Source organism: Dicentrarchus labrax, unplaced genomic scaffold (assembly GCF_905237075.1).
Source record: "Dicentrarchus labrax unplaced genomic scaffold, dlabrax2021, whole genome shotgun sequence".
In the NCBI taxonomy this organism is placed as follows: domain Eukaryota; kingdom Metazoa; phylum Chordata; class Actinopteri; family Moronidae; genus Dicentrarchus; species Dicentrarchus labrax.
Window position 1 is genome coordinate 17,049,320 of NW_026136705.1, and position 13,746 is coordinate 17,063,065.

The 13,746-nt window shown below is 38.9% G+C and overlaps 1 protein-coding gene across 3 annotated transcripts; it reads left to right on the forward strand.

The window, feature by feature from the left end:
- Positions 1–989: 989 nt before the first annotated feature.
- Positions 990–13,471, forward strand: LOC127363938 (transcriptional coactivator YAP1). 3 transcript variants are annotated; one of them, XM_051400905.1, is made up of 10 exons: positions 990–1,299; positions 1,633–1,865; positions 4,489–4,688; positions 5,400–5,554; positions 7,071–7,172; positions 7,384–7,490; positions 7,775–7,893; positions 8,227–8,256; positions 8,398–8,498; positions 9,509–13,471. In XM_051400905.1, the coding sequence occupies exons 2-10, from the start codon at positions 1,662–1,664 to the stop codon at positions 9,688–9,690; spliced, it is 1,200 nt and encodes a 399-aa protein (XP_051256865.1). In that variant the 5' UTR covers positions 990–1,299; positions 1,633–1,661; the 3' UTR covers positions 9,691–13,471. The 3 variants fall into 3 exon arrangements, with proteins under 3 accessions (XP_051256865.1, XP_051256866.1, XP_051256867.1); XM_051400906.1 differs by lacking the exon at positions 8,227–8,256 and having other exon boundaries at positions 992–1,299; XM_051400907.1 differs by lacking the exon at positions 7,071–7,172 and having other exon boundaries at positions 993–1,299.
- Positions 13,472–13,746: the final 275 nt, after the last annotated feature.

A 13,746-nucleotide genomic window follows, 5' to 3' on the forward strand; every position in this document is an offset into this window, starting at 1 on the left:
TAATACTCTACATGCAATGTGTATCATTTCATAAAAATGTTTTCCAAAATTCAACCGAACACACTGAGCTATCCTTGGAAACTTTATGATCTCCACTAGAAGTTAATGAAGTTCTGTGGGTTTGAACAATGTTTGGCTGAACAGCTGCTTGTTAAAGCGTTCATTTATAGTTAAAGTTGTATCAGAACTATACAGATTAATAAGCTGTTTATAGGTATTTCTATATATATTACTATAATTCCTTTTTGGAGTTAATCCATTGATAAGTAGGCTATATTCATTTGTAAAACATTTGATTTTTATTATCCAAACCTTTTCTAAGACTCTTCATGTCCACTGTAGCGTATATTAACTCTGGTGGATTATAATGAGCCAGTAATTGAATGACTTATTGAATGCACCGTAGATAATAACACCAGTCCAGCCCATGGTCCAGCCAGACATTTTTGTTGAATTCAATCTGTTGGCCAGCTGAGCTCCAGCTCGGTGTGCGCATGTCTTCCACCAGAGGGCAGAGCACTGCGGCTGCGCCTGCATGGACTAACAGGCTCCGTCTGGGTTGGCCTCATCAGGGGCGGATGTTTTCTCAGTGCAACTTCCCAATCCCCCCCTCCACCACCCCACCACACCAAAAACCAGACCAGGCCCAGAGTCAGGAAAAAGGACTCCAGCACAGCAGCCCATGCCTCATTCCTCCTCTCCACTGTATCATATCTGGTTGTCTCTTATAACCTCTGTCTGCACCACCTTTGCTTCAGCAGGAGAAAAAAAAACACACAAACTGGAAACTACACAAATAAAAGCAAACACTTATTATGTGACTGATTTTAATGTGTTTTTTTTTTTTCTCTCTTTCAACCTTGAAAGCGTCTAAATCATGGAAATAAAACACGACTAACTCACTGTCTGTCTGGTGTTGATGGTTTCTATCTGAGGGAAATATTTTGCCCTGCAACTGCGGCAGCTTTAAACCCTGCAACCCCGCCCCTCAGCACTATCACATGAATCTGGACTGAGCAGTGGATGTGAAAAAAGTTTGGAGGTCTCGCTGAAATCACTTTTCTCCAGCTGGTTTCCTGTATATCCATGGCTTTGTTTCCCACTTGAGGAGGCTTTTCAGTTGAAACTTTGCATCGGGAATCAGTGTCGCTCGGAGTGTTTTTCCCCGGCTGTGATTTCTCCAGTTTCTTTCTTTCTTTTTTTTCCCCTGCAGGAATACAGAGAGAGAGAGAGAGAGGGAGAGAGAGGGAGAGAGAGAGTGAGTGAGAGAGAGGGGGGAAACGGTCTGGCTGCTTGAAGGTATGTGGGAGGCATGTAACGTGTTGTACGCTGCTCACATTGATTTTTGCCAGCGATCCTCGCTTTAAACTGCGTTTCTTCGACTCTTGTACCCGGAGATCGCTTTTCTCTCAACAGCTGATCAACTTTCGAGATGTTACAACTTGAAACAGACACACAAGGACACAAAAGTTCAAATGGGGTGTGGGGGGAGGGTTTGGGAAGGGGAGGGGGGGTGTTGGTGGTGGCAAAAAAAAAGTGTAAACAAATAGGCCTGCTCATAACTCCCAACTTATTTTTATTCTCTTCTTTGTTTTCCTCTTTGTTTGTTTGTGTGATTGAACTTTTCGACAGATTTGTTGCGACACCAAAACTTTGGCGACATGGACGCGCACCGCGGCGCGCCTCCGGCCGGGCAGCAGATCGTGCACGTCCGCGGGGACTCGCAGACGGAGCTGGAGGCCCTCTTCAGCGCGGTGATGAACCCCAATAAGGCGGCCAGACAGCCGGCCTCTCTGCCCATGAGGATGAGGAAACTACCGGACTCCTTCTTCAGGCAGCCGGATTCCCGAGGCCACTCCAGACAAGTACTAATAACTGCACTGTGCTGATTTACAGCGCAAACAAACTACATAACACACACAGAGTGACCATAATAATAATAATAATGATAATAATAATCACAATAATAATAATAATAGATGTGTCATGTAATCTTGCACTAGCTGTTGTGAGTAATAAGGTAAAACTGCAGTTAATAACCTTGACCTATCTGGGACAGGCCTCTATATGGGACAGGTCTTTAATTTCTTTAACGCAAAAGTCTTGCTCAGCAAAAATGGGAAATACTATCAAATAGTTTATTTAAACTAATATGAATATTACCCCATTTTTTAGGTTATGGAATAAAAAATAAATTGCAAATCATTCATTTGGTTGAATTGTGGAGAATGAGAAGTATGTCGAACAATTTATATTTGTATGTACGATCTGAGCAGCTGTAGGGTGACCTGGGGGATTTTAAGAGGTTTTATATGTCCAAAGAATTCCTATAAAAGAGAGACCAGGTGTCTAATTGAGACCTGCATTTATTTGTCAAAAAGTGTAGCCACACAATGCTATTGAACAGGGACCTGCTTGTAAACTGGGACCCTGCTTTTAATTGGAATGTTACCTTATGCAGATATAGATATATGGAAAGATATTTCTCATTAATATTTGTCCACATAAAAGTATTGGAAACATTCAGTCCAATGAAGTCCTAAAACAACAACAGTTTTGACTGTTGATGAATTTGTAGGTTTTCTTGATGAATCGATTATTTGTATGGTCTATAAAATGTCAGAAAACCCCAAAGTGAGATCTTCAAATGTCTTGTTTTATTCCAGCAACAGTCCAAAAGCCAAAGATGTTTAATTTACTATCTATTTGCTATTCACTAAGTGTGACAATGAATAATGACTAAAACAATTATATATTTATAAAGTTATTATTTAGATTCAGACAGTTTCGGTTTCCAGCTTATAAAATCTGAGGATTTGCTGCTTTGTTGACTGAATGTCTTTCATCGGGTTTTGACTGTTGGTTGAACAAAACAAGCATTTGACCAAGATGTGACCTTGGGGAGATTGTGGTGGGCATTTATTACTGATATTTTACTGACTAAACAACCAATTATTGAACAATATAATATCCACAAAGGTAGTATTTATGGCAGGGCTGTTTTACTGGATGTGTTTACATTTCTCTGGTCAATCTGGTCCAATTTGTCTAACTCTGGTTATATCAATTATATTTATTTGTAGAGACTATAAAAGATATTGTAGATGTTCTAATGAGGGTCTACTTTCGACAATTCTGATACAGTTTTCTTGTATTAGGTATGTTGTTTTGTATTTCCAAGACCTACCTTCTTGCTGCAGTAAACATTTCATTGTGTTATTGGCAGTTCAGGCAGCAGCTATCCAATATGCCCAATATTATTTTTAAAACTCTATTATAAAATCTGTAGTCATCTGGCCTCTGGTGTAGTGATAAAAATGGGAAATGGAAAAGTCATGGGAGATTTGCTTTTAACACCGTAAAAAGGAAAAAAAAGAGGAAAAAATAATTTTCAGATTCATCAAAATGGCTTTTACTACAGAGTTACTGTATTTTGAGTTATTTCAGAGTTACCACACTTAAACCACAACTATAATCCAACTAGCCTACAATTGGATCTCACTAGATGCACTTAAGGGTCACATTTTAGCCTTTATCTTCTTGAGTTTCACATATACTAGCTGGGTGTTAGAAGCAAAGAAGGCTTTCCGATCATTTAACTTTAATGTGAAATGTTGTTAATTTATTTCATGAGCAGCAAACCCACCTTGAATTTTATCTCTTAGATTTGTAGATGTTGCTCAAACATTATTAACAGGGCTTGGCACGTAGTCCTGAAACTTAAAAATGCTTAATCTTAACCGTCATGTTTTCAAGGTTAGGAATATACTTGAATCGAATATCGTCCTTGAAAAATGCTTTGTTTTCAACATAACACGTGTTTCAGCTACACAATCAATCATCTAAACCTGTAAAATATTTTTATATTTTAAATCAAACAATCCTGTTATTTGTTGTCTCATGGCGTGTTTCGTCATTCATAGCCAGAGAAGTCCTCTGTTGATCCCTTACTCTGGAAATTAGCAAGCATTTAATATCCATCATCAAACATACAATCAAATTCATTAATATAAGCAGCTGGTAAAATAAACAAATTGACGATATACATTGATTGCTGTGTTTCTAAAAGTAATTCTGTAAACTTTATTTTTTGCAATTGCATTTATAATAACAATTTTAGATATGATGATAAAGGCGTTGAGAGTCTGGAAATGTTTAGGTTTGGGTACTTTTAAGTGTTTGAATTGTACTCTTAAAAAACTGTATAAATCCTGAATATAATTCCAGAAACTTGTTGAACTAAAATCAACACAAAAGCAACTTTCAGATAATCTTGCCAACAATATTAAACCACCAGCAGCACCTCAGGAGAAGGAATAAAACCACCGGTTAAAGTAAAGCAACCAGTTTCACTGTTTTTCCTCCAAGCCTTTGTTTTTTTTTTCACTTTGGTTTCATCCAAACCTTTTCTTCCTGCTGGTTTATGTTTCTGATTGCTGTTTTGTGGACTCGTCACGGCAGTTGTTAACCCTGCTCGTTTCTCGTCAGGCCAGTTCGGATGGAGGTGTGTGCGGCTCCCTCACTCCTCATCACGTCCGCGCCCATTCCTCCCCTGCCTCCCTCCCAGTCAACTCTCTCTCCACTCAAGCAGCCGATGTAGCAGCAACAACGATCATACCTGACGACGTGCCACTCCCCATAGGTTGGGAAATGGCCAAAACGCCTACTGGCCAGCGTTACTTCCTCAAGTAAGGTCTAACTTCTGTTTGTCAGTGTGTTTGATCTGTTGCTCTGCAGGTTACTTGAAGGGTTTCAGATCCAGAGAGTCAATCCCACCTTGCTCCAACATCTACATTTCTATATTGGCACTGATCCTATTCACAGCTGCAATTACTGATTATTTTTATTGTTTGTTATTTTGGTCTAAAAAATATCAGAAAATAGTGAGAAAAATACTCCTCAAAACCCCCAAAGTTCAAGCTGATAAATCAAAAAAGGTTCAATTAACGCTTATATAAAATAGAAAAAAAACAGCAAATCCTTACATTTGAGAAGCTGGAACCAGCAAAATTTCTGCTTGATAAATTATTTTTTATTATTCAAATGATCAGAATAGTTTTGCTACAGATAATTAAAAGTAAAGGGAAACAGTGAAGAGAGACATGTAGCAGTGCAGATAAAACCAGGAGCCAACCTAATCAGTTCCATGTAAACAGAAAATGTTCCAACTAGTTTTGCAACCAGTGTGGTTTCAGCTAGTTTCCTTCATGAGAGCACATGGCCTGACAGCCACTGGAGCACAAGCAGTGATGATTGTATGTGAGAGTGTAGATGTACGTGCGCATCTGGTAGTACAGGTAAAGCAGGTCCGAGGCAAAACGTGCCTGACGCTTCTTATCCATCAGGTTGCAAGCGGTGTAACAGATACAGATATGTTTAGACTTGTTGTGTGTTTGCAGTCACCTGGATAAGACAACTACTTGGCACGACCCCCGACTTTCACAGCTTCAGTCGGCTGCAGCTCAGCATCCTATCTCTGGCACTCCGGTCCACGCCCACTCTCTCAGCAACCCAGCACCCACTACGCAACCACAAAACATCAATCCAGAGACAGGTATCACTCTCACACCCCCACCCCCCTCCCACCTCACAATCCAGTTTCTTTTGAAAGCACAGACCTGCTTTTCATAGTTCTACTACATCGGCAGCGGGTCAGGTTTTTTAGCTGGGTGTGATTTCTTCGGGATTCCCTTTTGGTGAGTTATGAGATGGAGACAATAGAAAGCTGAAAAAAGTGTGAAGAGACAGAGATAAGGGAAGATCCCCAGCTGGACTTGGTCAGCATCTGAAAGGGGAGGTTTTTCAAGTCTGTCTAAAAACTATATTCAGGTGCCCGTATTAACATACAGCCAGGTTTGGCTTAATGTAATTATTACTCCTGTTCATGCTGGACGTTAATAAATCTCTTACTAAATTGTTTCTAATGATATGAACTCAGACCTCTGAAGCCTCAGATAAACTTTTGAAAAGGACTGTGGATTTTGTCTCCCATCACTTACATCTTGTCAGGAAGGGATCTTGTTAAGTCCAATATGAACAGAAAGGATGATTACAACAAATATTGTTTTCAAATGTGACCTGATTATTGTTTTAAGACAGGCTTGAAAAATTGTGAAGCTATCCTTTAAAACCCTGGGCCTCAAGGGTGCCCCTGTTCACCCTCAATATACAGTCGGGATAATGAAATTTGTGGCTCATGGTATTCAGAAGTGAAATAACAATGAATCACCATTAAAGCAGCTATAATCATTGTCTTTATGTTAATCGGTAACATGACTACTTATACTTACTGATGAAGCCACAGAAAGTCTCTCTGCAGTTCCCCCTCAGCTCTACAGGCCATTTTAGCATCATTCAGCTCATTGTTTTGGTTGTCAAGTAGTTGGTAGTTGGTGGAGGCCAAAAACACAGCTAAAAGAGAGGTAATATTGGACTTACGTTCACCAGGGCACAGAAACAACTGTTTGCTAACAGGTTCACTTTAACAGCTCAAGTTGTGTTGTTTTTCCAGTTTGTTTCTGCTGCCCTCAAGTGGCCAAAACATCAGTGAATGCAGGTTTAATGATAATTAAGCGAAGTGTTTTTCCAGAAATAGTCCCAGTTACTCCAGATAATCCACAGACCTGCTGTGAACAGTTTTCATTTAAACTACTTTCTACTGTAAAAATAGTCCCACAATGTGTTCTGTGGATTATTGAGAATAATGGGGATAGTGTTTCTGTAAAGAGATGTTGCTGTTGAGTGTAATTATATGGTAATTTGGCTGAACAGACCCTTTTTAGGAATAAAACAATTTGCAATCTCTCTTTTTTTCACAAAGAGCACTGTTGGCAGTATTATACACTTGTCTCATTTACTGTAGTGTTTTACACTATCCCACCCCCTGCAATTAAGGCAAGAACATACTATACTGTAGCTATTTACCCACTTACCTTCAGTTCTATTAATAAAATCTCTACAAACTAGAAGCTACACAGACACTAAAGGACGTGGGCCAGATTCTACTTTTTACTCTCCATGCACTACATCCACCATTTGCCTTCTCACTGTGTACTTTCACTGCTGTTCAGGTCCACTGCCTGAAGGCTGGGAGCAGGCTGTGACTGCAGATGGAGAGGTGTACTACATCGATCACATAAATAAGACCACCGCATGGGTCGACCCGCGTCTAGGTAGCACACTATCAAATTTGTGTCTCCTGAATTGACACATTTTGTTCCAATGTCCACCATCACAAGTTGCTGTTCTGGCAACGAAAATAAGAAAGATCGCAAAGTTTTGAAATGTTTTCCTCATGTTTTTCATTGCTGAAATATTTGACCTCCATGGGACTATTTACTTAATCGTCAAAAAAATTCTCTTCCTATGAATCTTATGTTGCAGCCCAGAAGATGAACCCCGGCATCCTTGGATTGGCACTGCAGCAAAGGCAGGAAAAGGAAAGGCTCAGATGCAAACAACAAGGCCTTCCTCAGCAAATCACACCACAGGTCAGAGGTCAAATAAAATTATACTTGGATGAACTCACATTTAAGTTATTTCTTGTGATATGTAGTTTTACGGTATATTCAGTTCAGATTTAACGGTAATTCAATAGTTTTTTTCATGTGAACAGAGTTTGAGTTTTACATGACATTTCACAAACGTGTGTGTGTGTGTGTGTGTGTGTGTGTGTGTGTGTGTGTGTGTGTGTGTGTGACATTTCACAAACGTGTGTGTGTGTGTGTGTGTGTGTGTGTGTGTGTGTGTGTGTGTGTGTGTGTGTGTGTTGTAGGAGGCAGGAGGTAGGAACCAGATGCCCGGTGGGATGGACCATGACAGGAACGCACAGACGCTTGTCCCTTCTCTGGATGTCAGGATCAGAGGTTCAAACCATGAACCCACACTTAATGGGTGAGTTCTTGTTTAATATTATTGTCATGTGCTGTAGATCTCATTTTGGGACAAAAGTGGAAAAAGTATTTATAACCTCCACATAGCAGTAACACAGTGTAGAAATAATCAATTAAAAGCTAGTTTTCTTGAGTATTAACTGTAAAAGTAAGGAATGCCCTTTTCTGAATGTAACCAAATGATTATTTATTTTGCTGCCACTACCATAAAGTGGAGATAAACAGAATTCCATTTGTGCAACTTAAAGCATTGAAAATGATATTTGAAAGACTCAACAGCAGCAAAATCTAGAAAAGATGTCCCAGTTACTCTGAACAATCTCTCTGCCCACAGTTTTCATGAAGAATATTTCTCTGACAGAAGGTAGTAAACTTATATTGTTCCAGGAAGAATGATTGTCTATGTGATTTCCATGAATTGTTCTTTCATTTCAATGACTATGCAGCATTTTTACTATAACAGATGATGTCGGTGTGTGTTTTTTGTGTGTGTGTTATTGTGCAGCGCTCACTCTCGCAACGAGAGCACCGACAGTGGTCTGAGCGTCAGCAGCTTACCCCGCACATCGGACCACATGTTGAGCTCTGTGGATCATATGGACACTGGTAAAACTTACATGCACACAACAAAGTCAGAAAGATAGCCCCGAGGTTTCCACAGTGGAAAGGCAGCTTTTCGTTTTGTTTTTGAATATCATCCAAACTCCATAATAAATATGTGTGTTTTTAAGTAATGATGAACACAGTGTCCAGATGTGCTAGTGTTGATCTAAACATACTCTGCAGCCAAAGGGAAGCAGTTTATTGTGGGAGTAAATATGTAATAAATTTGGCCACAATGACATAATATTGGCTTATTTAGCTGTAATACCTTAAATCACAGGTTCTCAAACTATGGTACGTGTACCGCCGGTGGTACGGGAGCTACCTCTAGTGGTACGCAGAGGAATCTCTAAAATATTTAAAACATATTTGAAACATATAATGCTATCAAAATACTTAAATAATGAGATCACTCAAATGTTTATTCCTAATCTTAATAGGAATACACCTGCCTCCTCCGTGAACTGTCCTTAGCTGAATACAGTCGGCCTACGTAACTTTATTTAAACATCCCTCATCATGATGCTACTTTGAGAGCCTTTTTCTGAGGTGGTACGCGATGTAAAAAAATTGAGAAAAATTTAAACACACCCTTAATTTACTTACTTTAGAACTAAGAACTATGGTATGCTTTAGTATAATTGGTTGTAAACAATGACCTTTGCATAACCCATGTGAAACAAATTATTTCCTATGACAGTAACTTTTACCAAAGACAATAAATAATAATTTGTGTACATTTATTTTGGAGTCGACTAAAAATGTTGTGAAAAGCACCCCGTCGAACTTCTTACATTTATTTTTAGGCTATTATACAGAAGTGGTCGATAGAAAACATGAATTGTGCATTTTATTAATTTACATACACACCACAACATACAAAACCTTTATATGTCATACTGGTCCAGGTGCAGCTGTATTAAAAGACACAATGTAAAAAATGTTTATGCAAATTCACAAATTTCTATCAGCTCACTGTTGATATTTAAATTCTTCTTTTGTGACTTCTTCAGGCGACTCTGGCGAGACCTCCTCGATGACTTTACAGGAGTCGATGCCTGTGCTGCCGATGTCTGAGGGCGAGGAGCTAATGCCCTGCATCCCCGAGGGTCTCAGTTCAGACCTTCTGATGGACATGGAGACCGTTCTCTCTGGGTCGCACATGGACAGAGACAGCCTGCTCACCTGGCTATAGACACAACCGGCCACCGCCCCCCAAATGTGGTTTAACGTCAAATCTTCATAACGTGACTGAGAATTCTGGAGAATCGAAAGTGGTACAAAACAACATTGCTGAGAGAATATGCTACTGTTGTGTGATGGATACCTAACACTACTCGCACCCTGAGGAATGAAAAAACCCTGACTCTCACAGAGGGTGGTAAGCTGCTGGTATTCTCCTCTTTTTTTGGGCCTGGTTTTACACAGATGCATGACGGAGCATCCATGTTTTAGAGACACTCCTTTCTTTTTAGTCATCAGCCTCAGATGATGCTCCCCCCACGTCTCTGGTAAAGTGCGTCACAGCTAATTTTAGAGTACAGATTTATTTTTATTAGCCCCACTTGGGTAACACTGTTTGCAGCAGACTTTTTTTTAAAAACACAGTGTAAAGTCATGAAGTTTGCATGTAGCAAAAGAAGACTATAACGTAAAAGATCTCTCTAAAGTAGAGTTGTTCCGATACTGATACCAGTATTGTAAATTCCTAAGATACTGCCTAAAATGTGGTATTAGGTATCAGCGAGTACGACTGTCTGTGCACCGATCCAATAGCATGTAATGTATTAGCCCCAAAACGGGACTCTGCTGGGAAGTAGCAGGCTACCATTTGTATTTTTAAGTCATGTTGCCCTATTTTGACTCTGACAAAGTGAGGCAGGCCAAACAATGACAGCAATCATACAGGCTAAGTAGTAAAAGCTTGTTAAAAAAGAACATATATATTTCTTTTAAACGCATGTACAAAAAGTTCAGGCATCAGAATCGGTATCGTGAAGGAAAAATTTGTATGGGAACATCTCTACTCTAAAGATATTTAACAGTAACTGAAAACATCATATCCACTTGTAGTGCATGTAGTGCTACTACCTCTAAGCAGCCTGTAATTTGTCATTTTAATGCTCATAGTCGTACAAAATATGTTCTTAAGAAGCGTCAGGACTGAGAGCATGAGATGAATTAAAGAATTTACCTGGATTAACACTACATTGGTTCCATAAAACCAAAAATCTGCTCAAAAAAGGCTCGTCAAAGCTCGCGCTACCACTGCTATGCAGACATCAGGGGCGATACGCACCCCTTGTGGCGAGTTAGTAGCGGATGAAGAACACTAACAGGAGTCCCATTTAACTCTAGAAACAGTCAGTCAAAATGCTTACAAGCCAAAAAACAGTATTAAAATCCCTCTGTGTGGAAGACTGTAGGGCTGCTCAAGACCAAGATTGTAATATCTTTAAGGTGTTTTTTTAATTAAGTTAAGGAGGATAAACTTAGGTCACAGTGAAGACCTCATTCCTAACCAATCAAAGCCTGTTAAAAGCCGCCAGAAATAAAGGCTACAGGCTAGTGCCACTATGTAGAGGAGTCTTAACTTTGGGCACTAAAAATACAATAAAGTGTGTTTTTAGGAGCACTGGACACGTGTTCAGTATAATGCAATCCAACACAATACAAGGTTTCCCCCTGCAGACTGTGATCATGATACTGTTAATAGATGGCAGCCTAAACTATAACCACACTAGATATATGCCCTTTGCTGTGTTGAACAGCATATAAATGTGTGTTAATTGTTGAGAACATTAGTTCAACTTTGCTCTAAAACACTCCAGGAAACCCTGCACCGGCCTTGCTACACTTTACCTTACTAATATTCAGTATTGTGTTGTAGTTTTTTGTCGTATTGGATTGCATTTTATTGTGAAGTGTTCCAGTCATTTTGTCCACTCCAGCATTGAATATAAGCTTCACAAAGGTAGTATTTATTCGAGATTTGTTTTATTGGATTACATTATATTGTACAGTTGTAGTGTTAAGAAATGGTGCCACATAATTGTCATCACAACCTGGACATGTTCTCTCCTTAGTGTGCAGCAGAGATTTAAGCACTTTCTACTAATCAGTGCTGATACAGCTCTCAGCGGCTCTGAAACATACATGAAAAATATTCAATTTATCAGCCAGCAACTTTCAGAGGCTGTTAAGCTGTTTTATTCCCTTTTCTCATTTTTCCCACTATTGGCTCGATACATTCCTCACAGTTTCCTTTTTTCACATTTATTCATTCAGTGGCATCATAAATGTTCTTCCCACAGAAAGATATACAACCAGTAACCGCCTAAGCCAAGTTTTCACTCCTTAATTACAAATCATCTACACTTGATACTTTTGCTGACCATTTTTGAATGCATGCAGTACAGACTTAGCCATTCAGATGCACTTTTCTTACCATTTCAGGCATCCATTGTTTTTTCATTTCCGAAATCGATGAGCAGACTCTTGAAACTTGCTTGAGTGATGTCATTGCTCTCTGTGAACAGTCCTTGCATTATCGTGGCGTAATAATGCGATTTAAGTGCGGATTAAGTTAAAGAGCCTACGCTGCATTACCAAACACAGTGATAATGTAACACCAAGAGAAATATAAAGGACCATACAGCAATATGACATCTTTTCACAATATTCTCTGGTGAATACAACATTCATTTAACGTGTGAATGTGTAAAAGGCTTGAATATCCATTTTTCAATACAATACAGCTAATTCTGTATTTTTTAACCTAATTCAAAACACAGTAAACTTAAACCCCTCCATCTCTTAAAGGTCCAGTGTGTAACATAATTAGGGGGCTCTATTAGCAGAAATGGAATATAATATTCATGCGTGTTTGTTTTCATTTGTGTATAATCACCTGAAAATGAGATGTTCTTATCTACAGAGGGAGCGGATCCTCTGACACGGAGGCCGCCATGTAGAACCGCCATGTTTGTATAGTAGCCCAGGACGAATAACTCCTTTCAAAGTCAAGACTCTGGTAATCGATTGCACAACAGAAGCAAGTTTCAAGATCCTGCTAATAGATTCTCATATTGTATGTCGTAGATGCCTGGAGCAGTTGAAAACACATTCAAACCTCTAAAGCAGTGCAGCATGCTTAGCAAAAATACTATAACAGTGATATAAAAATGTATGTGAGTTGTTGTAAATAGACTAAAACATGCAAAATCACTGGCATAATCCTTTAAACACACAATCCTGGTCAGTGCCACTAAGATATTAGTGTGCTACCACTCTGTAGAGTTATCATTTCCTCTGTCTGCGGCTCCAGTTTTCCACTCTTAAAGAGTTGCATACTAGTAACATACTAATTGCAGATGCTGTGTTCTTGGTGTATTTTGTTCTAACTGCTAAGTGCTATCTGGTGCTCTAATACAGAAAGGCAATCATCAGTATGGGGAGCTCTTTAATTCTCCTTGTTTAGTTATACTATATAATAAGTATATAATCTGTTTTTTATCCGCTGGGTTGTTTCTGCAGTGTGTTTATATTTTATCTGAATTCGAAGCTGTTCATTTTATTTTATTTTTTTGTGAGAGCATTTCTTTCTAACCAGCTTCCTTTTTTATATATACAGGATATAGAGGTAAAGACTTCATTCACAACATCCCCGAATAAAAAGAGCCAAGTCACCTAATCTTTTCTAAATTAAAGTACCATGGGCCTGGAGCGACTTACTGTTCATACACATAATGCAACACACTACCTAGCCTATTATTTATCTTAGCATGCATGACACTTGCTATGTATGTTACATATAATGATGTTTTATTATCCTATTTACAGAGAGTTTTGGAGGCAATCAAACTTGTTTTGTACCTTTTTATGCATGTGCTTTATATAAATATATTTCTTCTTATTCTCACTGTAATCATTTTAAAGGAGTTTCTGTTTAATAAACTTTTAAATACACCTGGCAAGTAATAGTTTCAAATGGTTGATGTGTCTTATGTGGCTCGTCCTTGGTATTGTTGTAAAACTACATCCCAGGGGTTTTATTGGATGACTGGTTTCAATTGTGTTTGTATTTCTATTTGTACAATATGTTCATTTAACTTTGCTGGCGTCTGTTTGGTATGGCAGGGAGTGGCAGTGAGTTTAACTGAGTGCAGATTGAGTGTTCAACTTTTATAGCTTGCTGCAAACCTGTCATACTGTGGATGTATGAAATACAAACATTATAGCATCCAATAGG

Bases quoted from the DNA above. Each gene is read 5' to 3' on its own strand.
- LOC127363938 (XM_051400905.1), top strand. From the start codon at position 1,662: ATGGACGCGCACCGCGGCGCGCCTCCGGCCGGGCAGCAGATCGTGCAC. The intron at 1,866-4,488 runs GTACTAATAACT...GTTTCTCGTCAG, and splicing joins CCCGAGGCCACTCCAGACAA to GCCAGTTCGGATGGAGGTGT. The intron at 7,173-7,383 runs GTAGCACACTAT...CTTATGTTGCAG, and splicing joins ATGGGTCGACCCGCGTCTAG to CCCAGAAGATGAACCCCGGC.